This window comes from Eleutherodactylus coqui, chromosome 11 (genome assembly GCF_035609145.1).
Source record: "Eleutherodactylus coqui strain aEleCoq1 chromosome 11, aEleCoq1.hap1, whole genome shotgun sequence".
Taxonomy (NCBI): domain Eukaryota; kingdom Metazoa; phylum Chordata; class Amphibia; order Anura; family Eleutherodactylidae; genus Eleutherodactylus; species Eleutherodactylus coqui.
In genome coordinates, this window is record NC_089847.1 from 95,976,592 (window position 1) to 96,003,192 (window position 26,601).

Below are 26,601 nucleotides of genomic sequence, written 5' to 3' on the forward strand. Positions count from 1 at the left end.
TAATGATGGGGCGGGTTCAAAAAATGCTGTCGACCGTGTTTGAAAACGCCATTTAAAATAACGTTGCAGACGCCGGTGTGAGAGCAGCCCGAGGCCGGATTTACGCGAGCGAGTGCGATATCCGTCTGAGTAACTTGAGCTGATTGGCCACATGATGATTTTAGAGTTGCGCCTGATATTCTTGCATTTTCTTTGCGTTGCGAGACGCACATAACGCACGTGAATATGAGTTTCATTCTTTTGAAGTCATATTTGAACGACGCTGCGAGGTGAAAAAAAGCTCTGCACGTTCTATTTTTCCGCGTCCCTCAGAACACATCGCGCATTTTTCTCACAATGCCGTGCGATGTCAACGCGAGTGCGCTGTGATGCTTCCCATTGAAATTAACACTTGCTAATCCTACAACGCATGTAAAACAAGCGCCGGACGAACAGAAATTCACGGAAGTGATGCGAAGCTGATTTAGCATGAAGAACGCCTGGCATCCATGGGTTAAATGCTAAGTGCGATATTGGGCTGAGAACCCCGGCCTGATATCGCACTCGCCTGTGTGACGGTAGTCTAAAAAAGCTTTTTCTAACCAATTTTTCAGTTCGAAAAACGTACAGAAATATTCTCCGCCTGCTGTACCCTAACACGTGCGATTTCGGATGCGAGCGTTCCAAAGAAAGCGCTTCATACCTGCGTCCTTGCAGTTTTCACGTGCATGAAAAAAAACAAGCACTTTCAGTGCCAAAAAAAATCGAAGCGCGCTCGTAGACAAATCGCACGGCATGCAAGGGCGATGCAATTTTTTTGAAGAACCCATTGACAATAAAGGGCAATTCTTAGTGAGGAAACACCCAAAAATAGGACATGCGGCCATTTTTATATCTGTCCAAAAAAAAAATGTACATGTGAATATATAGGTATTTTTCGTGTGCGTGTTTCATACATATCGCTACATGGCGGACGGAACTCGTGAGTGAAAATCACCCATGTAAATACAGCCAAGCAGAATGGAAGCAAAAGGGCAGCATTCATGTTTTTTTGTGTTATTGAACCCCCCCTTGAAGCCAATGGGTAAAAATAAATGGAACATAGAAATTGAGCGGGAAAGCTTCATGCTCAGAACCTTCTACAACAGGCAGAGGGCGCTGGAGAGCACACCGTGTGGTGAGTGCGTCAGCTGGTCAGGTGACTGGCAGGTCAGGTGACGGTCACGTGTGTGCGGAAAGAGGCTGCTGATCTGCTCTGTTGTGTCCGGACTGCTGTAAGGAAGCCGCCATGGACTCTGCGCTGTTGTGGACGCTGCTGCTGGGCTCTCTGCTGGTAGAGCCGGGGACCGCGCTCGTCAGGTGAGGAGGAGCGGGTTGTATATAGACATGGCGGCGGGGTGAACAGCTGCTGAAGGACTACAACTCCCAGAATGCCCTGCTAGGACTTGGTTGCCCTAATTTTTTTTTTTTTATTATTGGGCTAATTGTGTCGGCGAGGGAGGACTGAAGCGTCCGTTTACAGTAAACCATTATTGTGTGTCCGAGCGGACGGTGTCCGAGTCCGCCTGTGCGTCCAAAAATGGCCGATCTTGCTGCGGATTATGCACCATTGAAATCCACGGGCGTAAATATGTGCCAAAATCTCAGGATTCCTGCGTAGTTTTTGCGTGCAAAATCAATGCGAATTCGTATGTTTTTTTTAATATGCGCCGTGCCTCTGTGAATTATAAGACTGCCGACGGGTAGAAAAAGGCAAGGCGGCAGCGTATTTCAGCCCGCGAATACACCGTGTATTCAGAATTGTCGCAGCGGGTTTTGACCCGGCCGTCTGCGTTCACCCTTACTCAGGCCGCACTCACACGGGACGGTTCCAATTGCGGAATCCGTGGCAAAACGCGGGCGTTAGAAAGCACGTAAAACCGCTTCTGCGCTCACCGATACGAATTGCGTTTTCCGCGAGCGGAGATGCTCTAGGTAGCCACGGATTCTGTGCGGACGGCCTGCATTGGAGTCAATGGAGGCCGCCTGACCCGCAGACCTTGCGCAATTAACATGGCATATAGCCAGCGGGTACCTGCCGCATCACTCAGTGACGGCGCAGGAGATACGGTAAAAACAAACGGTACTGTGCGTGTCCGACAGCGAGCAGACGGGTCATTCGCAGTACATAAACTCTAGTGTGCGGGGGCGCCGGCCGGCTCACAGACGGTAATGCCATGGTCAGGAATGCCGTCAGCATCGGCGGGGGTTACACGGGGCAGCAGAGGGCTTAGAGGAGCGAGTCCTCGGCATTCCACTCCTTTTCTGGGAGCTTCTCAGTAGTGGATCAGTGGGCGTCTGCCACTTGCCACAATCCGCTATTGTCGAGCCCGCTGTCATTACCGACAGAGCTGGAAGCGGACAGCTCTGTCCATGTTACAGTGGCCGGTGGTGGTAATGCAGGTACGGCTCCCATTCAATTGTATTCCATGATGGGTTAAGTCCTGGAAGCCCCTATAATAATGACATTCCAGACTCCTCACCCGTCCTCCCAGAAGATGTTACAATAGTAGCGGCGGGGAGTTTCTCATTCTGTCTGCAGGAAGGTAACAATGTATCACTATAAGGAGTGTTATGCTGCTGTGCTGTAGGCATGCTGATGCTTCTAGTCCGCCTGGTGACCTCCCAGCGAGTGATACTGAGGGCGTATAACAAGGTTGCCCGCCCGTCTGCAGGTCTGCACAGGTTGTCTGATGGGGTAATTAGCGTGAAGCTCATCACGAGGAAGAACTGGTCCTGCCCATAACTAAGGCACATGAAAATGGTTTATGGCTGGCGTAATATAGTCTGATTATTATACATGTATACTTCACTACTGTGGTGTAAAAGAACGGCCCCCACAAGTATGAGCGCTCGGCTGTCTCCAGAAGCCCCATGGAAACAACTGTGCACACATGGCCACTGCTCCATTCCTTCCGGACCCTCGGGGACCCCTGTTCTCCTCACTGGTGGAGGTGTAGCGGTTGGTCCTCCACCGGTCAGATACTTACCCCTTTCCACATGATAGAGAGTAAGTCATTTTTCTGGGACAACCCCTTTATTTAGTCACGGGGCCCTTCGCTCTTGTCCTGGCAGTATTCTCCCCATCGTTTTTTATAGCAGAGAAACCAGTTTAAAGGGCTTGTCCGGGACTTTTACTATTGATGACCTAAGCTTTCCTGAGGATAGGTTCTGACTAGTGGTGGTCCGCCGTGTGGGGTCCTTGCGGATCAGCTGATCGCTTGGCACTGCTGTCAGTGCTGGACTACAAGCACAGCTTCGGCTGAATTGAATGGCAGCTGTGCCTGTAGTACCAAAACGGGCCACTGCAACGTCGACAGCGAGTCAGGTGACCAGCTGATGCCAAGGGGGGAACCCCCGGCCAATCAACTACTGATGACCTATCCTGAGGATAGCGTGAATCAACAAAGGCTCCAGACAACATCTCTAATGCTAACCGAGTAGAAACTGTAGTTTCTGGTTATGTTGAAGGGGAAGCGCTGGAAACGTCCTGTTTGTTATTTTGTAATCTGTTGGATTGCAGAGGATCCCCAGACTGGATACAAGTAAGCGGGACAAGGTTCACAAGAGGAGGTATTACAAATAGTGAGGCATTGAATCCCGAAGTGCATCCTAAAGATGCTGAGCTTGTTAGCTTTAGTTACATTGGACCAAAAACCCTGTAATGCAAAGTTAAAGAGTTCCTTTTGTTTTTAACCCTGTTTTGTCTGACTTTGCTGTTTTCTCTGCAGGATCCCGTTGAAGAAGATGCCGACCATCCGCCATACTATGGCTGGCGCTGTTGATGACATGCAGAAGTGGTTTGGAACTAAAGGCAAATATTACCCCGGATTTCCTGCTAGCACAGAGCCCACGCCAGAGAAGCTGCTCAACTACCTGGATGTAAGTGTGGCGATGCCTAACTTACCCTCTGTACACTCCATAAACAACCTTAGTACCCCAGCTATTGGTACAAAAAAGGAAAATGCCACTTGAAGGGGTTGTGCCAAGATAGAAAGTTATCCCCTGTGCGTTTGATAGTGGCTAACCTTCGGATGGGTAGGGATTTGACCACTGGGACCTCCACTAATCCTGAGAGGCCCCTGTGTGAAGGAAGCAGCATGCATGCTGCCCCTCCATTCATTTCAGTGGGAGCACCAAGGATTGTGGGAGGAATGTTTGACCAAGCCGGAGGCGGTCGCTTCCTTGGTTTGTACAAACGTAACAATGTTTAGTGTGATTGTTTCATTTTTAATGTTCCTAGCTAATATTATAAAAAAGGGAGACTGATGTAATTCTCACACTGACTGGAGAGATCTATAGTGATCCAAAAATAGAGAAAAATCCCAGCACTTCCTAAAAAGTTCAACTTCCTTATAAATCCATAAAAATGACAGACGTGGTGACGGCACATGGCGTTTCAAGCGCTGGCGCTCTTAGTCATGGCATACAAAAGAATGAAACACTCCAAAATTTGAAAGCGGTAATACACATCACATGTTAAGCACGCGTCAGTTGATATATTAAGCCCATGAGTGCCAGAGGAAGGGGGACAATGGTCACAGCTCACCTCCTCCCCTGTACAGTGACCCATCAGAGAACATGCCTACAACACTCTCCCATAGAATTCAATGAGTCTCCTCCTGTCCATTGTTTCTACGGACTATGAGGCTGCTGTAAAACACCTCTTAGTGCTGCAGTCCAGGAAAGATGACCGCCCCTGTAGTCGTCTACAGACAATAGAAAAAAAAAATCTACAATCTGAAAATAGATAAGAAAAATTGAAAATGTTTCACTATCTAATTTTAATTTGTGTGTATATGTGTATATATATATATATATATATATATATATATATATATATAATATATATTGTGATGCAGTTCCCTTTAAGACTTCTGGAGCCGGCGGTCACATGACTTCGCATCACAAGGTTGCATACAGTCCATAACAATATGGGCCTTTTGTCCCATGTCTGGAGCAATCCTCTGTGCTGAATACATCTGCAGCACAAGTGGTGGTGTGCTGCAGTGTGTCCGCCTGTGCTCCGGCTGTTTAGCTCGCAGAGCATGGTGTATACTGCATATAACTGTATCCGTTCTTCAGCTGAGGGGATGCGCCACTTACCGGGTCTGCAGCCTCTGAATGTAAACAAGTTGTTATTCAGTGGCAGCAAACAAAAAGATTAAAGGGGTTTGTCCAGGGCTAGGAAAAATGGGTCTGCTCTTTCTTCCAGAAACAGCGCCACATCTGTTCATGGGCCATGTCTGGTATTGCAAGTGACTGTATCTGAACAAAATTACTAGACACAACCCACGGACGGATGTGGTGCTGTTTCTGGAAGATTGACAGACACTTTTCATTCTAGACAAACCATTTGTGGATGTTACCCTTGAATCCCTTCCTGTCGATCAGCTGTTCATTGGGCTGATACAATCCTGCATGAGGCGATTTCTGCAGGAAGCAGACAGCTCCGTTTCCATGCAGTGGCCAGGTTTGATATTGCACACGAAGTTGCCATTCACTTTAAAGCCTGCAATACCAATCCTGACCAGTGCAGGGGGAATGAAGCCGTCTGCTTCCTGCAGAAGTCAACTCCATGAATGAGCACACTGACCCTGAGAGCAGTTAATTAATGGGGGCCCCGAGCAGCGGACCCCCACTGATAAACCATTGCTGCCATATGCTAAGTGTTTAGTGTTTCGAATGGTTGTCCACTTGTAAAGGCCCATTTGGACACAACGATTATCGCTCAAAGCCATCTTTTGAGCGATAATCGCTGTGTGTAACTGCACGTACATCGTGCAGTTTTCGTTAAGCCGTCGCTCATCATTGTCTTTCAGTGTGCTGCACACCGAGCAGAGAACAGCTGGATGCAGAAGACAAGCGGGGACACCACGCTTGTCTTCTGTACCCTCCGCTCAGAGCGCTTGGATGTACAACAGCCGGGCGCTCAGAGCGGGGAACAGCTGGATGCAGAAGACAAGCGAAGCGATCATCTTGTGCTGTAAATGACACAATGATTGTCTCACAAGACATCTTTTGAGCGTTAATCCTTGTGTCTAAATGGGCCTTAAGGCTGGGTTTCCACGGGACGGAAATCTTGCGGTTTGGCCGCACCATAAAACCGTAAGATTTCCGCAGGATGAGCGCAGCTTCAAAACACGTGGCATTTTGCCCTGGGTTTTAGAGTGGTTTTACTGTCGGCATTCCGCTGCGGCGCCTCTCCTTTCTACGGGGAAAAAAAAGAATTGACATGCGGCGCAGAATTTTAAGCCGCAGCATCGCCGGTTACGCTTGGCTTTGCCGTGACAGATTGGCCACCCTGTGTGGACGAGATTTTTGAAAAATCTCGTCCACGTGACTGGCTAATCCCGGGATGAGGAGCCATGGGCGGATTTCCCGCACGGAATTTCCGCAGGAAATCCGTCCCGTGTGAACCCAGCCTTAGGTTTTTGTCGGTGGAAACCCCTAAGCACAGAAGTGATATGTAATGATGGAGCGTGCTTATGTAGACTGGCATTTCAGACTAAGTAAACTTTGCACCGGTGTGAGTGCGACACATAGTTTAAGAAGTGTGAGCCTCTTAATACTGTTTCCCTGAAAATAAGACCCTGTCTTATAAACTTTTGCACCTAAAGAGAGAGGCACTAGGCCACCTTTTCAGGGAAGGTTTTATTATACTTGCCTAGCAGGCTCGGCCCAGGTCCACTGCTCTCCACAGCTGGGATGCACTTTCCGCAGTTCTCGGCTGCTCATACAACATAACTTTCTGACTGAACAGCTGTTGAAGAACCAAGCAATGCAGCGCTGAATGGACCAATGCGATGGCTGTGATTGGTTTATCAAGCGCCGCATTGATTGGCTGAGCAGCGCTAGAAGAACCAATCAACAGCCAACGAATTATAGAGGTGGGTTTTATGAATTAGGTGAGCCACGGCCAATCACAGCTATTGCATTGATTCATCCAGCGCTGCAATGATTGGCTGAGCAGCGATCGAGGAGCCAATCCCAGCCATCGCCTCTTGAAGGTTGGGTTTATGAACCCCGTAACCAGGAAGTGATGTTGTACGAGTGGCTGAGGACTACGGGAAGCACGCCAACCCTCTAGAGAGCAGCAGGAGGGATCTGGACCGAGCCTGATAGGTAATGTATTCTTATTTTAGTTTATTTTTTTAAGGTAGTGTAACTGGGACTTATTTTCAGGGTAGGGCTTATATTTCAAGCCTCCCCAAAAATTAGTCTAGGGCTCACTTCCGGAGTAGGTCTTATTTTCGGGGAAATGGCGTACACTCCTCACATCTGGCAGCACCCAAGTATACTACTAGCTGGCGTATGTTTCAGCTATAACTTACACCGGGTACTGGCATAAACTACAGTAAATCCAATTGGCCAGCGAGGCTCCACCCTCTTCTAGAACCGTTTCAGGGGCCGAGATTAAAAGGCCAAAAGTTGCAAATTATTGCGTGCCATAATTTGTGGCTTTATATGCCAGAAATCTAGCATGCAACGATTAAGGCTGCGTTCACACATAGCAGATGTAGGCCGTGAAATAATCTGCACCGTGTGATGTGGATTTTGGTTCAGATCTTTGCAGAAAATCCTAATTCTCTGATATGAATCTACTATAGTCATATGTCCTGGTGTGTTCATGAAGCCATGGAGAGTCAGTGCCCCCGCTGCTCTAGGGTTACCATCCCATGTGATGATGTATGGTGCACGGTGAAGAATAGACATGTCATCTTCTTGCTATGAACGACACATCATCACGTGATTGAGGAGCCCAACAGATCGCTGATCCGGGGCCAGAAATATATAGATCCGAAATAACTGGGGAACTCCCGAAAGGTCTACCGACTTACTAATAAGTGAATCCATCTTGTATGGGCTGGGCTGCCCTCCAATCAGCATCTACCTGCAGCGTGCACTAGAGCAGAGGTCCCCAACTCCAGTCCTCAGGGACCACCAACAGGTCATGTTTTCAGGATCTCCTATGGTAAGAGCCCCTGTGGCAATGTCTGAGGCACCGACAATAATTACATCACCTGTGCAACACTGAGGAAATCCTGAAGATCTGACCTGTTGGCGGTCCCTGAGGACTGGAGTTGGGGAACCCTGCACTAGTGTGTAAGCACTTTTTGGGGCAGGAGGCGTTGGAAATGTATGGAGGTTCAAAAAAGTGGTAAAGTTGCTTCATAAGTTACAGGATGTTTTTGACATTTTTGTTGCTAAAGTTCGTCACTTTAAAAAGACAAGAAAACAAAAGTTGTTTCTAAAATAATCCTTGGGGCCCGTTTGCACGGTCATTGTGACCCTCGCTGGACTGCGGGAATCTGAATAACAATCGTTCAGTATAAATGCCCACATGATTGGAAGGACAACCGATGAAAATCAAGCGACGATCGGCCCCTGTGAACAGGCAGTCGTCCATCTATGAATGACTGCCTGTTTACTGTGAATGGAGGCGTATGGCCAGATGGAAGCCCAGCGCGCTGCACCTTCATTCACTGAGCCCCTAGAACCCGCTGAGAGCGGAGATCCTCTGTACGGTAACGTGAAGGGCCCCTAGAACCCGCTCAGAGCGGAGATCCTCTGTACGGTAACGTGAAGGGCCCCTAGAACCCGCTGAGAGCGGAGGTCCTCTGTACGGTAACGTGAAGGGCCCCTAGAACCCGCTGAGAGCGGAGGTCCTCTGTACGGTAACGTGAAGGGCCCCTAGAACCCGCTGAGAGCGGAGGTCCTCTGTACGGTAACGTGAAGGGCCCCTAGAACCCGCTGAGAGCGGAGGTCCTCTGTACGGTAACGTGAAGGGCCCCTATAACCCGCTGAGAGCGGAGATGCTCTGTACGGTAAGGGGTCAGCGGAAGCTGTTGCTTCTCTGCGGTGTTCTCCTCAGTGTCCACATCTCCTTATGTAACAGTCTTCTGTTGCTCAGAAGTATGTGATCATTTCCTGGCTTTTGACACCAGTCTTCCTGCTTATACTTTCCTCCAGCAGCCGTGAACGGTCTAACTGGTTCCTCGAGTCTACTGTAATGTCTACCCAGTTATAATGGGAGAATCAGATTTGCAAGCAGTTGTAGTATGATGTACCTACTCCCAGTGTCTGGTGCTGGAAGGGGTTGTGCCAACGTTATAGCTATTTGATTGGTGAAGTTCTAACTGCTAGGATCCCCACCGATCACAATTAGGAGTGCCAAAGGCCCCTGAATGAATGGCCTTGCAGTCAGAGATGCGCACTATCGCTCCATTCATTTCAGTGGGACTGACAGAAATAGCCGGGCACTTGAACTCGACCGCCCGTGGCCTACTGAAGGGAATGGCGCTGCAATGCTCAGCCGCTACTCTATACAGAGGAAAATGGGGGTCCCAGCGGGCGGAGGATAAAAGATTTGCTTTTCTCTGGCCGCATACCAAGAGCGATTTTAGAACTTTTATTTTTCCAGCGCAGGGAGGACTTGTTTTTGGCGGGATGAGCTCTAGTCTTCAATGATCCCATTTTGAGAACGCAACGTTTTGATCACTTTCTTATTCCTTTTTTTTTTTTTTAAAGACTTAAGATGAACAAAATCTGCAGTTTTGGCATGTTTTTTAGTTTTTGTCCTTTTTACGGCATTCACTATGCGATAGACTTGATTATGGTGATATTTTTTTGCAAATTTGTATTTAACCCCTTAGTGACCACACTTTTTTTTGCTTTTTTTCCATTTTTGTCCCCCCCCCCCCCCTTCTTTTTAAAAATTCATAACTTCTTTATTTATCAATCGACGTCGCTGTATGAGGGCTTGTTTGTTGCGGGACGAGTTGTATTTTCCAATAATGCTACGGTATTTATTATACCATATAATGTACTGAAAAACTTTTAAAAAAATTCTAAGTGGAGAGAAATGGGGGAAAAAAATGACATTCCACCATCTTTCAGTGCGTTTTGTTTCTACGGCGCACAAACTGCAACAAAAACGACATAACTTTATTCTATGGGTCGGTACGATTAGTACGAGACCAAACTTGTATAGTTTTTATTTCGCTGTACTACATATATATATATATATATATATATATATATATATATATATATATATATATATATGATATTTTTTTTTTTAAGATATTAAATTTTTTTAAATTATTTACTGTCTCCATCTTCTGCGCACAATAACCTTTTTGTTTTTCCTTCAATATAGTTGTGCGAGGGCTCATTTTGTGCGTTACATCCTGCAGTTTCCGTTGGTACCATTTTGGAATACATAGGACATTTTGGTCGCTTTTTCTTAGATTTTTTTTTTTCTTGGTAACAGTGTTTGTTTTGTTTTTTATTTTCTGTCAACGTTCCCCTTGCGCAGTAAATAATGCATTAGTTTGATGGATCGGACTTTTATGGACGCAGCGATACCAAATATGTATTTTTGTTTATTTAGATTTTTTAAAATTGTAAATATGTCGGGGGGGGGGGGGGGGTTGAACGTTTATTACGTTTAAAAAAAACAAATAATAAGTAAAACTTTATTGTTCTTATTCTTACTTTTTCTTTCAGTCCCCCTGGGGGACCACAACTAGCGATGCTTAGATCACTTATGCAGTATGATGTAATGCGATAGCATTACATCATACTGCATTTTGATAGGCATTCTGCCATGACAGCCCTGGCGCCTTTCAGAAGGACCCCGGCTGCCATGACACCCATGCGGCTCCCCTGATCTCACCACGGGGATCCGTACGGGACCCCCGAGCATCATTTGGGAGATTTAAATGATGCTGTCAGATTTGACAGCGGCATTTAAAGGGTTAACAGTCCCAATCGGCAGAACGGGGCTGTTGCCCGCAGGTTTCAGCTGTAATAAACAGCTGACACCTGCGGTGTATGGAAGGAGATAGCAGCGCTATCTCCCTCCATACATGTCCTGCAACGGCAGGAGGTAAAAAGACTATAGCATGGTGACTAAAGGGTTAAAAAAAGATGTTTTTATTTGGTTTTTTTATTGCCACATACAAATACTTCTAACATGGTGCTGTGCGAGTTGTACTATCTAATGGTACCGTTTGGTGATCCATATGACTTCTTGATTACTTTCTATTCCTTTTCTTTTTGTGAGATATGCAATATTAGCTATTTTCGACATTTGTATTTTTTTTAATTAGTTGTTCCACTAGAGGACTTTAATGTCACTACGTTTGCTTGCCCCCCCCCCCCCCCCCTCATTCAGCCTTTTACATGCCATGGTAACGTCAACTGTGGCATGTAAAGGGTTAAATGGCTGCTATCATCTGTTTCTCAGGTCCCATCGATATAGCTGGAGCCTGGCTGTCATTAAACATCTGAGCCCCTATTCCCCTGGCTCAGGTGACCCGTGACAGGCTTCTGAAGTAACGCTGTGAAAAGGCCTATGCATCGGGAAAAGGCCCCTTTAATGGATGGGAGTAAAGGGGTTAAATATTCATGATTAGATCATACGCAACAGGACTGGTTTCAGTTGTCTAAGTACCATATATAAAGATACTTGTTATGGCGCCCCCTGCTGTTCTTTTGATTCCTTCTCATGGACACCAGACACGTCTAGCGGGGAGCAGACTCTTATACTGCGCTGATTCTCATTGGAGGCCAGCTCAATAGTAGGAGGCGCTCCGATACCCATGGCGGACTGGCAGAGCATGCGTGACCTCCAGGCTGCGACCCGTATGCACACACCCTTTGTGACCTGAGTTAATGGATATTAATTAGTAAGCTAATACATTAAAGTCTTTGCTGCTAGTACTAATAGTCCATGAAGATGAGAGAAGTGTCCCTGGTCGGGGCGGACGGACACAGCGGACCACTGATAGCTGGAGTTTGGCTCAGCTATGTCCCCTTCCTAGCCCACGTGGTCACTTCATGCACCGCCAACCTCTAAACTAGTTTCACTGTGATTGATATAAAACAGGAAAAATGTCCAGATTTAACCAGTTACTTGCTGGCATCCTGATGGGTTCCATATCTTGTCACCGGGGTCCGATTTTTCTCTGCAGTTGGGGTATTCTCACACGAGGCGTCAGTGCGGAGAGTTGAACAAACTTTGCTCGCGGAATTGACGTACGCTGCTAATTTCACCTGATGCAGTTGCACACCAAGAAAAAAAAAAGCGCTCCGTGTGGATGTCGCCAGGGACTCCATTGTAACCGGTCTATGAAAAGGATAAATGTCCGTATACGCTGCTTGTCGGACCTTTCTGTGTTAAGTGCATTGATGTAACTGTTCTATTCATTCTCGTCAGGCCCAGTATTATGGGGAAATTGGCATCGGAACCCCTCCGCAAAACTTCATGGTGGTGTTCGACACCGGGTCCTCCAACCTCTGGGTGCCGTCGGTCCACTGCTCGTTTTTGGACTTCGCCTGCTGTGAGTTTACTCTTTTTCTGTGTTTGAGCCGATGCGTTTCGGATGATGTTTTGTACATTTAAAGGGCTTTTTCTCTTCTTTTATCTCACACTTTCAACTTCTTGAATGTGCTGAAAATAGAGATGAGCGAGTATACTCACTGAGGCTAACTGTTCGAGCGAGTAGTTCCTTAGCCGAGTATCCTCCCGCTCGTCTCTTCGGGGGCCGGTGGGGAGCGGCAGGGAGGAACGGAGGGGAGATCTCTCTCTCCCTCTCTCCCCCCCCCCCGGCTTACCGCCGGCCCCGAATCTTTAGAGACGAGCTGGAGGATACTCTGCTAAGGAACTACTCGCTCGAGCAGTTAGCCTCAGTGAGTATACTCGCTCATCTCTAGCTGTAAAGTAAAAAGCATTAAATACAATGTTTACACTAGCCGCCAGGAGATCAAAGGAATGTGGAGGCAGCTGCCAGGAGCCCAATGGAATGTCGCGGCAGCCGTTTGCACAGCTGGGAGTGTATTTAAATACAGACTGGGCTCTGCACACAACTCCTGGAGGTCCTTTTACATGAAAATGAAGATGATAATGTGTTATTGGCCATTAACACTTTATGAAAATAGATTGCTAAATCTTGCAATTTGGACACAAGTGGTCCTACAACACCCTCCTCTAGTGGGTTGTTCAGGATTGGAAAAAAACATGGCTGCTTTCTTCTAGAAACAGTGCCACACCTGTCTGTGGGCTATCCGGTATTGCAGTAGAGCTCCGGAGTAATTGAGCCTAGGCTGCAGTATTGTACGCAGCCTGTAGGTAAGTGTGGGGCTGTTTTTGTAAGGAAGCGGGGATTTATTTATTTATTTTAATCCTATACACCCCCTTTAAGACCTCAGCGTTACTGCTGGTACCATAGAGTACTGGATTTGCTACTCGATATGACTGAATTTGCTTTCAAATGAATAAACCCAATCTCCCCTTGTAACAGGGATGCACAAGAAGTACGACTCCTCCAAGTCCTCCACTTATGTGAAGAATGGTACAGAATTCTCCATTCAGTATGGCAGCGGGAGCCTGTCCGGATACATCAGCCAGGACGCTGTAACAGTAAGATCAAGGACTCGTTCTATTCTTGGTCTATTATTCTTAGACTTTAGTTTTATAGACTTTATAAGGCCAAGCAGGGCAGCGTCTTAGAAGATACCAACTTCATTCTCTTAAAGACAGGGTGTTTTGTACCTTAAGAACCAGGCACTTTTTAGGGATTCTACCCATGTGGTGGTTTTACTGCCCTATTTCTTTTCTCCAGCTACCAAAATTATTTTTGTTGTTTTTTTTTCCCCCGTGTGTCCTTTCTGTGGTTTTTAGGGCTTATTCATATATAAGCTGCCCCTCTTTGCAAGGGGAGGAGGTGTGACGTTCCAGGAGCTAGTGCACTGAGCTCCCGCCCTCTCTCCGCCGCTCGCCACTGTTTGCAATAGGAGGGACGGGGGCGGAGCTTAGTTTCATGCAGCTTCGCTGTGACAGAGGGCACCCGGCGGTCACATGATCGCTGGTTTGCATAGTGGAAGTAACTCTTCTGCTTTTCACTTTTTAGTATAGCGCTCACTGAGCTTCTCCAGGTCCTTGGCTGTGTTTGACAGACGAGAACCTGACCTGTTCCTGCATGATTGCAGAAGCAGGGGCTTTAACCCTTTCAAATCCACTGTCTGAAGACATTCTGATTCAAAGCTGTACAGCTTTGATGTCAGAAGACGTCCGGCAGGGTATTCTTACTGTATATTACTGGCTGCTCTGTTGTTAGGGAACCTCTCCAGCATGTCCCATACTGCAGTACTGGCTCTAGCCAGCAGATGGCGCCATTGTATAATGGCAGAAAGAGAGAGCCCCCTAGGAAACCCTGAATCCAAAATTGGATTGCAAAGGGTTAATCCTGTGCTGTATTTCTACTATCGTCCAGAATTAAAGCCCAGGACCAAGCACTGTATTTGCCGCACTTGGTCCTTAACGCTGCATGGCATATAGTTGCGTCCGGCAGCTTTGGGGTATGAATAGAGGGAGATCACGGGTCAATCCCATTCCATACAATGTTTCTTACTACCGCCTGCAGCAGCTCCGATAAGCTGCGCTGCTTTTCGGAGCTGTTAACACTTTAAATGCCGCCATCAATTCTGCCTATGGGTTTGCAGGTTGTCATGCAGAGTGCCTATCAAGCCATATCGTATGCATTCCAAAATGGGGGGGGGGGGGCACATCCTTAAGGAGTTATGGTATGGCGCATAAGGAAGGTTATATCTTAGCCCTGCCTCCTAGTTCCTGCTATATTGTGTGTGTTTCCACTGCTCAGACACCTTTTGGCGCCATGATGGGTCGTGTCTTTTCCACTTCCATGAATAAATATTCTCATTTTCTTCTTCAGATCGGAAGCATTGTAATAAAAGGCCAGCTGTTTGCAGAAGCCATAAAACAGCCGGGGATTGTATTTGTGGCGGCAAAGTTTGATGGCATTTTAGGCATGGCCTATCCCCGAATCTCTGTGGATGGAGCACCTACTGTGTTTGATGACATCATGGATCAGAAGCTCGTAGATGATAAAGTCTTCTCCTTCTATTTGAACAGGTACGATTTAGGGCCGGGTGATATGGCCTACAATTAAAATGCTTTTTTGTTTTCTTAAACAAGCCCAGGTCTTTCTCACATCTGCGCTAGAAGCTCAGTTTGGAGCCTCTGACACAGATTGGTACAAGATGGCACAGCAAAATGCCAGGCGGCGTGTCGGAAACCCACTGAACCCCATTATAATCAATGGGATCCGTCGAACACCATTCCTGCCAGTTATATGCTGAATCCAACACTTCAATCCTCTTTGTTGGAGCCGAACAACAGAAATAATAGCACAGATATCAACATAGCCTGAAAGAAGATCAGGACGCATTCTTATCTCCTAAGAGAGTTACATACACAGTGATTCTTTAAAGGGGTTATCCCCAAAAGGAAGTTATTACCTATTCATGAAACGGGAAATACCTTGCTGATCAGTGGGAGTCTGACCGCATTGTGAAGCGAGGGCGGCCATACTTATACACCCTCACTTCATTGAGATAGCGGAGCGCTTGAACTTGGCTCGCGTTGAACGGCGCGGAGGTGTGCATGGGAGTCTGTTCCCCGATGATCAGCAAGTTATCTCCTATCCTGTGAATTGGGGATAATTTGCTTTAGTGGGACAACCCCTTTAATGTATACTGATTGTCAGAATGTTTAGGATAATTCGTGTGTGTGTGTGTGTGTGTTTGAATTGCTGTGCATCCACATCACTTATACAATAGAATGGGGTGTGAACTTCAAGGGTACATACATTCCCCCATGTACGGCACAGCCCGCCCAATGTAAGTAGGGACCACAAAGAGGTGTTCAGAGGTCTATAGCAAAAATAACTACTACAGGGCAGAACCCAATAATAGTTGGCGAGTGTATTGTATGGGGTTTAGATTTGTCAAGGAGAAAATATAGTACCAAGTGTTGCCACCAGGGGAATATGTGGCGCTGGACACGACTAGTATTGTAGATATAATGTAGCTAGTGAAGGGATTCTGCCAATCTGTTACTCGGTATGGTACGACTGCAGAGCGATGGCTCTCACACCGCCTGAACGTGTCTTGCTGGTTACACTGTAATATCAGTGAGGCGCTAACAAATTCATCAAACGTGTACAAGAAGCACATTGTACCGTAGCGGTAGGAACATAATCCTGTCCCAAACCAGTGAATGTTTATCCTTGGCCATTAATTGTGATGTACAGCTAGCTTACACTTCAGCAGCTCCATATATTTACCTGATGACATTTGGTACTTTATTTTTTTTTTTTGAGAAATCTAAACCCTGTACCCCACTGAGTACACGCCAACGTCTGTTGGGTTCTGCCCCGTAGTTGGTGTTTTTTTTTTTTTTGTTTTTTTCTTTTGCTGTATTCTTCTGAGTACCTCTAGTTTAATTCTGATCACCCTTTTATTAGACCCCACATCCATCACAGTAAATCCCCCCCACCCCCATGTACCATCATTTGCCGCAGCCACACTTCTCCTCTGTGACATAGGAACATATATGTTTAAAGAAAGGCTTTTGTCCCACCTTGGTCGAATCACTCCTCCTAGCAGGTATATTCACAAGTCTTTGCCATCAGATTATTCTGGCACTTCATGCAAGTAAATTTCATAGACAGGAGTATTGATTGTGTGTAAATCTTCCTGCTTTATTTCATAAAAATGTGCAAATCACAGATATAATGGAGTACGCGTTTCAGTTCTTTGTCAGAACCTTGCTCATCTCTGAGGCAATACTCCTGTCTATGACATAGGAACATAGTCTGACAAAAAGAGAAAAGTCCATCCTGTTCAGCCCGTTTCCACACCCCCTTGTGCGGCTCTACCGCTGTATATCGATAAGCCACGGAGCGATGTGCCCAGCACTGATTGGCTGAGGCTCAGCCAACCAGCGCTATGCTGGATACCCATGTTCCACCCACCCAGCCGCCTCCGACAGCTTGAACCTTAACCTGTTGCTACTTCCCCCTCTGCCTGATATTAACTCTGCCCCCAATTAGCGGGATATCGTTGATTCCACTGTTCTGATGAATATCAGAATTGTGCTGTTAAATCAATGAATTAATTCCATTAATAGTCCAGCCCTAGTACAAATTGTAATGGATATGGGGTATATGCAGACAGCAGATGCTTTGCAGAGGTTTCTGCAGCTGAAAATTGATCCCATTCATCTAAGTGGGGGTCAGTGCTTGCCACCCATGGCCTTTACACAACCACTTGTGTGTTACTCCTTAGATTGTGATGGTCTATAATTGGGACTTGGATAACAATCAGATTTTAATAGTAATTACTGCAGTAGTCCAGGTACTTCCAAAGGGTTCACTTATTTTTTTTTTACTGCAGTGCCATTGCTTTACTTACCAATGCGTCCTCAATCCTTTTTATTAGGAACCCCGCATCTGAGCCCGGAGGTGAACTGATACTTGGAGGCACCGACCCAACATACTACACTGGAGACTTCAACTACATGAATGTGACTCGTAAGGCATACTGGCAGATCCATATGGACCAGTAAGTAACGGCAGGATGGCCTGAACTGTGATGTTTTTCTTCCCCCTAAGGACGGGTTTACACAAACTATTTTCCTATGGGAGTTCATCTGATTTGTGATACGGATGGAACTCGCACTGGAAAATAATCCATTCGTTCCAAGCAGGTTTTTCGCTTTCACGGATACTGCAAGATTGAAGAATCGCATCATGGGTTGTTTTCTTTTGGGGAGTGGGAGGGGGGTTCCGCTGTGAGAATTGCCCATTACCATATTTTTTGTTCTATGTGATGCACGTGGGTTTTAGAGGAGGAAAATTAGTAAAAAAATATTTTGGACTCCCCCAGGGACTTTAGGCTTGTAAGCTCAGTGCTAGGCCATGGCAGGAAATAGACAGTTTAACAGCAGCTTAGCACACATAAGGCTGCACTTGTGTGTGTCGGTCACCAGTTATTGCATGTAAGACAATTTCTCCCAATATCAGTGGGGATAAAAATCACTGACAGATCACTCTGGTAGCGGCATACTGCCCATGGGGGACAAAGGGCTGAGCATGTTGAAATCCAATATGCCTGATCTTTTCCCTGCTGTTGAGGAAGTCTGTTGCCCCCATAAACGTTGGATCATCATCATTGTCCGATCCTGACTAAATCAACAGCTTGGGACAAGTTTTGGCTGACGGAATGATTTGATCCTCTATTGCTTGTTGGAAAAGTTTTCTGATTATGTAAGGTTTGATTATATGCTACTACCCTCACTGCACAGGTTCTTAGAATGGGTGGGGTCTGCTCCTTAAAAAAAAAAAAAAAAAAAATCACATTTTTATGTTTAAGATTATTTAGTAGATTTTCTTTCTCAAGCTCAGCAGGCTCGGAGTTTGACACTGTTTTTTCCAGGTGGTTTTCCACATAGTCTTCTCTGTAGAACTTAAGAAGATAAAGATAATGAAGAGTAACGCCTATATAGATAACACTGGATCACACCGTGGAAACAACTCACCTCCTCCCCCCCTCCCTGCACAATAACCTATGCAGAGATCATGCCCAGATCACGCCTCCATAGAAATCACGTTCACTCCATACTATACATGGTCCTTATAGCTGCGGCAAAGCTCAGACAAGAGTCACCCCCGTAATCCTGTACAGAAAATAGAATAAATTACAATCTTAAAATCAAAAAGTGTCAGTATTTGGTTTAAGTAAATTCTATATTTTATATAATAGGTGATATACCCCGCTTCGCCGAGTTAGTTTGATGCAGGTGTTTACGTGTTGTTCGCATGGAAAATTTTATGAAGTCAAGGTTACTTTAGAAGAACTGAGAAATAAAATATGTATACATATAGAGGAGCATTAGATTCTCCTCAGACTGCATGTACAGATGTCCCTCTGCAGAGTGTGCTACCCCCTCCCACTCTCCTCACTTAGGACCTAAAGAATGCTTGTGCCAAGGCCCAGAATGGTAGTTTTTTTTTGCAATAGCAGCCCAGGGGCCTTTTGAAGGCTCCCAGGGCTACCATTGCAGATTGCCTATGACGCCAAGCCTGTGGCGGGGCTTGATAAGCTGCTTGTCAGATTGTGGTATATTGTGATCACAAATTCATGTTCCCTATGGGGACTAAATAATAATGTAAACATGAACAGAAAAAAGTCTTATTATGATAAAAGAAGCCGTAACTTTTTCTATTTTTCTGTCAACATAGTTGTGTGAGGGCTTGTTATTTTGTGGGATGTCCTGTAGCTTCTATAGGTACCATATTGGAGTACTTATGACTTTTTTTTTTCTTTTTAATTGCTTTTTATTGAGTTTTATTTATTTATTTTTTGGCAGACAGGGTGACCAAAATAAAAAGAAAGCAATTCTGACATATAAATATGGAAAAGTGTGTGTGTGTATGTGTGTGTATATATATATATATATATATATATATATATATATATATATATTAGTGTGTGTGTGTCAAAATTTTAAAAAAATTGGTATTGCTGCATCTGTGAAAGTCTGATCTATCAGAGTAAGGCATTATTTATCCCGCACGGTAAATGTCGTCAGAAACAATAATGCATGCTAGAATTGCTTTTTTTTTTTTTTGGGTCACACTTTATGCAAGTTAAAAATGTAATGAGCAGTTAAAATGGTCACATGTACTCCAATATGGTTCCCATTAAAAACTACAAGACCTCCTACAAAAAAAAAAAACCCTAACACAACTATAAAACAGCTACAGCTGTCAGACGATGGCGGAAGAAAGTTTAATTTTTTTTTTTCTTTCAAACATATTTTATTTTTAGCAGAGCAGAAAAAAAAAATTACATTTTTGTGTTGCCGTAACCGCACTGACCCATAGAATAAAGGTATCATTTCATTTTTACTGCAGTGTACAAAGTAGAAACAAGATCCCCCAAAGAAGCCAGAATTACGGAGGTGCGGGGTTCCATGTCACAAAACAGAAACAGCGGGCACAAAAAAATGCCTGTCAAACTCAGAGGCACAACTTGAAGCTGCCGGGTCCCAGTGCAAAATCTGGAACTGGGCCCCCAACTATAAAGCTTCATTGATAGTATTGGCTTGCAATATGGGAAAGAGGGGCTCCTGGGCCCAGGTGGGCCGGCACCCCCTGCACACTTTATATGTATGCCTATTGTTATACTGGTACAACATAGTACATGAAAACAGAAAAAGCACAATTGTTTGCATATGTGCATTCATTCCTCAGTATGTAGAGAAAAGTATGGCAGCAAACCAGGTGCAGATAAATGATGCAGAGCTTTATTCCTCCTCAAGTCACATGCATTCATTCCTCATAAATCATAACACTTGGCTATGGATTTTTATTTTTACTTTATCAATTATTAATAATGAAAAGAACTACAGACAAGGGCTCCCAAAGTTGAAGTCCGAAAATAACAAAATTAACTATAGTAACCCCCACCACCACCACCACACCCACCCTACCTCCAACACAGCACGACTCTTCAGAAAAAGGAAAGGATAGAAAACAGAGTTTAGGTCAAGCGGGTATTCTCTACTGTATCCCCTCATAATGCACAGGCAGACACCTCTGTAGGGCAGCTCACCCACGCACCCCTGATCTTGTCAGACTTCTCCGGGCATCCCCTGGCCATATATGTAAGCTTATACATAGGAATTATAGAATTTACCACCTGGATCCATGCCCTCCTGTCGGCCTCTCCGGGTGCCTCCAATTTAACAATATTACTTTTTTAGCATAAAAAAGCAGCAATTTATTCAAGGTGCGGGTTGCCCCAACCACAGGTAGACTTCCAACAAGTTTGAAGAGGCACACCCCAGGGTGCATGGTCCTCGGGGCCCCCAGGGTGCATGGTCCTCGGGGCCCCCAGGGTGCATGGTCCTCGGGGCCCCCAGGGTGCATGGTCCTCGGGGCCCCCAGGGTGCATGGTCCTCGGGGCCCCCAGGTAGGATTAAATGAATATGAGAACGTCCCTCCAATAGTCTCGCAGGACACTGCAGTCCCAGAGCATATGCATAACGGTCCCTTCAGCAATTAAGCATTGCGGGCAAGCAAACGCATAACGTGCAGTCTGGAGGGAGTGTAGTATATATAGTGCAAGAACGTGACCTGAATAAGTCAGTCTCTGGCACTAATCAGAGGGAGGGGGGGGGGGCAGGACCTGCTAGTATGCCCCCATCCTCCCCCAATAACAGATCAGGAATATCATTGACCCACTTTCGGGTGACCTTCTACCTCACTGGGGCAAAATGCTGTATTAGCTGGGCGTAGAAACTAGACAGGTTACACATCTGCGCCAGGCCCTCCAACCGAGTTAGGGACAGTGGTATGGACAGGCCCCGATTTACATGTCTTATCTGGTAGTATCTAACGTAAGGATGTTCAGGCGAGTTATGACTTATCTGCAAAGACACTATACTTAATGGGTTTAATTTGAGAGAAGTAATTCTGCTTCCTTACAGATTAGGTGTTGGAGACAAGCTGACTCTCTGTAAAGGTGGCTGTGAGGCTATTGTGGACACCGGGACTTCTTTGATCATTGGCCCCGTAGAGGAAATCACTGCCCTACAGAGAGCTCTTGGGGCCCTTCCTCTCATCCATGGAGAGGTAAGGTCTGACCGGACAATAGAGACCTCCACTAAGCATCTAACCATACCGCATACTATGCCCATGTCTAGGCTATGAGAATAGTGCTCTATGGGGGTATTCCAGGCCGCACCTTCTAACAGTTGTGTCCTTTGTAGTATATGTTCCCGTGTGACAAAGTCTCATCGCTGCCTGTCGTTACCTTCAGACTTGGAGGAGTGGACTACAGCCTGACTGGTGACCAGTATGTGCTGAAGGTGAGTGTATGAAGGCGTGTGATCGCATGTAGTATAATGTAAAAGCCATTGGCATAAACTCTGCTTTCTTCTTCAGGTTAGTCAATTTGGCCGTACCATCTGCTTAAGTGGCTTCATGGGCCTTGACATTCCTCCTCCAGCTGGACCACTGTGGATCATCGGAGATGTGTTCATTGGCCAATATTATACTGTCTTTGACCGGGCAAATGATCGTGTTGGCTTTGCAAAATCGAGGTGATTTCATCAGCCACTTGGCAAATGGGGGGCCACTCCCTGCTTGTTTTTGGATCCGTTTTACAGGCTATCCTTCCACAGTCCAGCTTGGCCCTCCAGCTCGTTCATTAGCATATTGTTCTCCAAAGCACTATCTCTATCTGCTTCACTGTAAGGTTGTGGTCACATGGGACATAAATACTGCAGATTTATCGGACCGGACAATCTGCAGCATTTACGGTACAAATCCATGCAATGCAAGGGTGAAATCTGTGGTAACATCCACACCACGAGGCTTCTGACGCACCGCCCAGGAGGTTCAAGTACAACTCGTATCAAACACCACACGACATCTGTCCATTTGCTGTTCGATATACAGACGGCCCGTTCTACTTCTCGTCTGGGATATTGACAAGAGCAGGACATGCAATTAATTAATTTTCATGTGGACAGTTGGTCCTTGTGAAAAAATTGGCACTCTGCATAGCCCCATAGGCTGTAATGGGTCCATGTACTGTCTGTGAGTCAACCTGGACCGAAATACCCCAGTGTGTCAGTGGCCTGAAGTGTAGATCTACAGCAAATACGACCCTTTGTGAACATATACTATAAGGCAGATGTGTCAAACTCAAGGCCCATGGGCCAAATCCGGGCTGCTGCATTATTTTATGTGGCCCGTGAAGACCGGACTCAGAAGGACCGACTCTCCACGGCTTCTAAAGGATGCAGGGAGCGGGCACCATCTTGGATTCTGTGCACCTCCATCCCATTCCATATTCATTATATATATTTAAGGAGTAGTTAAATTACATACAGTCTTACACTTTACAAATGGCCCTTTTTGAAGACCGCCATAATACTGATGTGGCCCTTGGTGCTAATGAGTTTGACACCCCTGCCCTAAGGGTTGGACTTTCTGTATATTTGACTGCCGGGATAATCTCACAGCCCTTCTGTTCCACTGCCGCACCTCATGAAGCATTTGCATTCTTATAAATGGGCCGTCTTGGCTAAAGATCTTTTTTGGCAAATTTTTATTTAAGTTGCATCAGAAAAATCCCACCAGACACCGGTACTATTAATTCAGTTGCATTTTTTTTGCAGACTCATATGCTTTTGTTCATTACATTAAAATAGGCCCAGAATATTTGGGAGTGGTGGGTGATTTTCAAGTTTTAGGATTTGTTGCAGATTTTGACCAGATATATACTTTATTTTTTGAGGGAAATTGATGTAGTAGTGAAACTACCTGCCCATCCTACAGTGTGTGAACATAGTCTTCCAGCTCCCAATGCTGTATTCTTCATGGATTACCTAGTGCATCCACCACAGTTTTTGTGTTGATTTAGACTGCATTTAGATGGCCATAATACTAATGGCCGTACAGGAGACATTTATTTTATGTCTCGAACTGGAACGGATCCCACCAGAACAAAGTAGGAAGACTTTTTTCAAACTTTTTGCCTGGTAAAAATCTGTCCATTCTTCAGTCCTGGAAAACCCCTTTAATACAAGTTCTAAAAGAAGTAAACAATTGTTGACTTATCCTCGGGGTAGGTCATCAATAGTTGATCAGCCACTCGGAAAGCCCATCAATCAGCTGTTAGTATGGATGCAGCTGGAATATAACAGATCTGTCTACATTGCAGTGGCCGGCGTTGGTAATACTGGCACAGCACCTATTGCATTCAATACCAACCTGGGCCACTGCAATGTGGACAGATCTGTCAGATTCCAGCTCCATCTACACCGACAGCAGGCCAGGTAATAGCTGGTTGCCGTGAGTCCCAAGCATTGGATCGCCATCAATCAACTATTGATGACCTATCCAGGTCACTGATGGTTCTCAGACAAGCTCTTTTAAACTATACAACTTGTTATACCAATTTAATCAAATCTTGCATATCCGATTAGAAACTACACCCGCATCTTGTGCACACATGTTAGGATATGCTAAAGGGGTTATCCAGAGTTTGAAGGAAAGCAGCCATGTTTTTCTAACACAGCACCACCCTTGTCCATTGGGTTGTGTGTGGTATTGCCGGTCAGCTCCGTTAACGTGAATGGCAGCTGAACTGCAATACCAGACATGAGCCACAGACAGAGGTGGCACTTTTTCGAAGAAAGCAGCCATGGCTTCTCTAACCCTGGATGACGCCTTTTTAAGAAAGGACAGATCTGTACCTGCATTGTGCTGATGGAAGCTGACCTCGCTATTGGCACAATGGCCCAAAATATGCAGCTGTTTGGAGCTGTAGTATTCCAGTCTGTGCTTATCTTACCAGACCCGGGTTGGTGCGGGGGGCTGAATGTTTATAGCCAAAGGCACCACTCCAGCGTCAGTCCTCTAAGATTTAAGGACTTGGGCACTTAAAGCCTCAACAGTTGTCCCATAGTAAAGAACCCCAACTACTGTCCCAGCAAATATCGCTGTGGTACTTTCACACTGGAGCGATGATCGCTCACTGAATGGAGGTGGAACTGGCTAGAGATCTCTTACAGCCCCCCCTGCCTCTATTCACAGTGAACAGGCAGTCATTCATAGGTGAATGACTGCCCATTCACAGTGAACAGGCAGTCATTCATAGGTGAATGACTGCCCATTCACAGTGAACAGGCAGTCATTCATAGGTGAATGACTGCCCATTCACAGTGAACAGGCAGTCATTCATAGGTGAATGACTGCCCATTCACAGTGAACAGGCAGTCATTCATAGGTGAATGACTGCCCATTCACAGTGAACAGGCAGTCATTCATAGGTGAATGACTGCCCATTCACAGTGAACAGGCAGTCATTCATAGGTGAATGACTGCCCATTCACAGTGAACAGGCAGTCATTCATAGGTGAATGACTGCCCATTCACAGTGAACAGGCAGTCATTCATAGGTGAATGACTGCCCATTCACAGTGAACAGGCAGTCATTCATAGGTGAATGACTGCCCATTCACAGTGAACAGGCAGTCATTCATAGGTGAATGACTGCCTATTCACAGTGAACAGGCAGTCATAGGTGAATGACTGACTGCCTGTTTACATGGGGAGACAGTCCCTGAGGCTAAAAACTGGACGACGACAAGTGAGCGACTCTCATCCACTCTATTTTGGGCCTCACATGGGACAATCGCTTGTTTGAGCGATTATTCAGACTACTATTGGCCCATGTAAAAGTACTCTTAAACATATATAATTTTTTGACTGTAGACTCTTTGCCAGGTGATATGGCAAAATTCAAGGATTTGCAAGATGTTTAGATGAAAGATGAAAATCTTCTGCTAACCAATTGTGTGGGTTGTGTGTTTAAATATAATTTTGTGGTTTACTGGATTAATGTTTAATAATTGTGGACGAAGTAACCACTTACAAGTGAAATAAGCACTCAGTATTCTCGTGTAACTGGAACCGGTCATGACCCTGCAGTTCCATAATGTAGCTTAGGAGGCTCAAAGGTCACGGAATGGGGTAATTGGTAAACTTCATTTCATACTCACCGGGCGCCCCGCTCCTGCGCCGTGTTCTTCAGAAGTTCATACATGACGCCAACGTGGCTTTTTCTGCGTGAGCGTCTCCATGAAAGATACCTGCACAGAAGGAGTCCGTGTCGGCGTGAGCGAACGCATGCACAGGAATGGGGCGCCCAGTGAATATAAAACGGCTCTTCCCGTTCCTTGACCTTTTGAGCCTCAATAAACTATGTTAAGGGGCTCAAAGGTCATGACCGGTCCCCTTTAAAGTTTAATGCATTCATAAAGAAATGTAAAAAAAAAAAAATGTAGGTAAATATTGAATTCTTGACTTAATAATTGTCTCTTGTACATCTCAGGAATAAAATTATTTCTTTGTGGAGTCTTAATCTTTTTAAAATTCTTATTACTAGTAGTAGTATTGGATTTTTCGAACTAAGATGCACTTTTGGAGAAAAATCTTGTTAAAAAGTGTCTGCCTTTTCTCATCTGATGTCGGAAGGGCCTGGCAGCCCCAGACCCCAATGACTGCTTCTATAATGATCAGTTACAGCATGTTTGCATAGTAACTGATCATCAAGACCAAGAACCCCACCTGGAAGCACTTTACCTTCCCTCTATAGCTCCAGTCTGGGTGGGTGCCGCTAGGTATTGCAGGCTCTGACTTCTTGGCTCTTCCTCCCAGCGTCTGCACTACATGTACAGGAAGTGCAGTAATAGATGCTGAAACAACGTGTCAAAGGTCAGAGCCTGTGATACTCAGTGGTGCCCAAACTGGAGCTACAGAGGTAAGGTCGCCACTAGAGATGAGCGAGCATACTCGGTAAGGTGATACTCGAGAGAGCGTCGCCTTTTTCAAGTACCTGCTGGCTCGTCCCTGAAGATTCGGGGGGGCCATGGGGGTGAGCGGGGGGGTTGCAGAGGGGATCGGGAGGGATCTCACTCTCCTCCCCGCTCCCCCTCCCCTTCCCGAATTTTCAGGGACGAGCCCGCAGGCACTTGAAAAAGGCGATGCTCGCTCATCTCTAGTCACCACCCCACCAGAGCTACTGTAGCCACTGTTGGCATCGGGGCCCACTCACTATTAGGACCACTGAGAGACATTCTTACACCTTTTGGGTACTATTACTACTGGAGGCCACGGTTATAACTGGGGCTAT

General features: G+C 45.8%; 1 protein-coding gene across 1 annotated transcript; it reads left to right on the forward strand.

Moving 5' to 3' along the window:
- Positions 1-1,198: 1,198 nt before the first annotated feature.
- LOC136582232 (cathepsin D-like) lies at positions 1,199-25,830 on the forward strand. Its single transcript, XM_066583111.1, has 9 exons — positions 1,199-1,338; positions 3,750-3,900; positions 12,245-12,368; positions 13,329-13,447; positions 14,760-14,959; positions 17,329-17,451; positions 21,383-21,527; positions 21,665-21,763; positions 21,840-25,830. The coding sequence occupies exons 1-9, from the start codon at positions 1,268-1,270 to the stop codon at positions 21,999-22,001; spliced, it is 1,194 nt and encodes a 397-aa protein (XP_066439208.1). The 5' UTR covers positions 1,199-1,267; the 3' UTR covers positions 22,002-25,830.
- Positions 25,831-26,601: the final 771 nt, after the last annotated feature.

Bases quoted from the DNA above. Each gene is read 5' to 3' on its own strand.
- LOC136582232 (XM_066583111.1), top strand. From the start codon at position 1,268: ATGGACTCTGCGCTGTTGTGGACGCTGCTGCTGGGCTCTCTGCTGGTA. The intron at 12,369-13,328 runs GTGAGTTTACTC...CCCTTGTAACAG, and splicing joins GTTTTTGGACTTCGCCTGCT to GGATGCACAAGAAGTACGAC. The intron at 17,452-21,382 runs GTAAGTAACGGC...GCTTCCTTACAG, and splicing joins TGGCAGATCCATATGGACCA to ATTAGGTGTTGGAGACAAGC.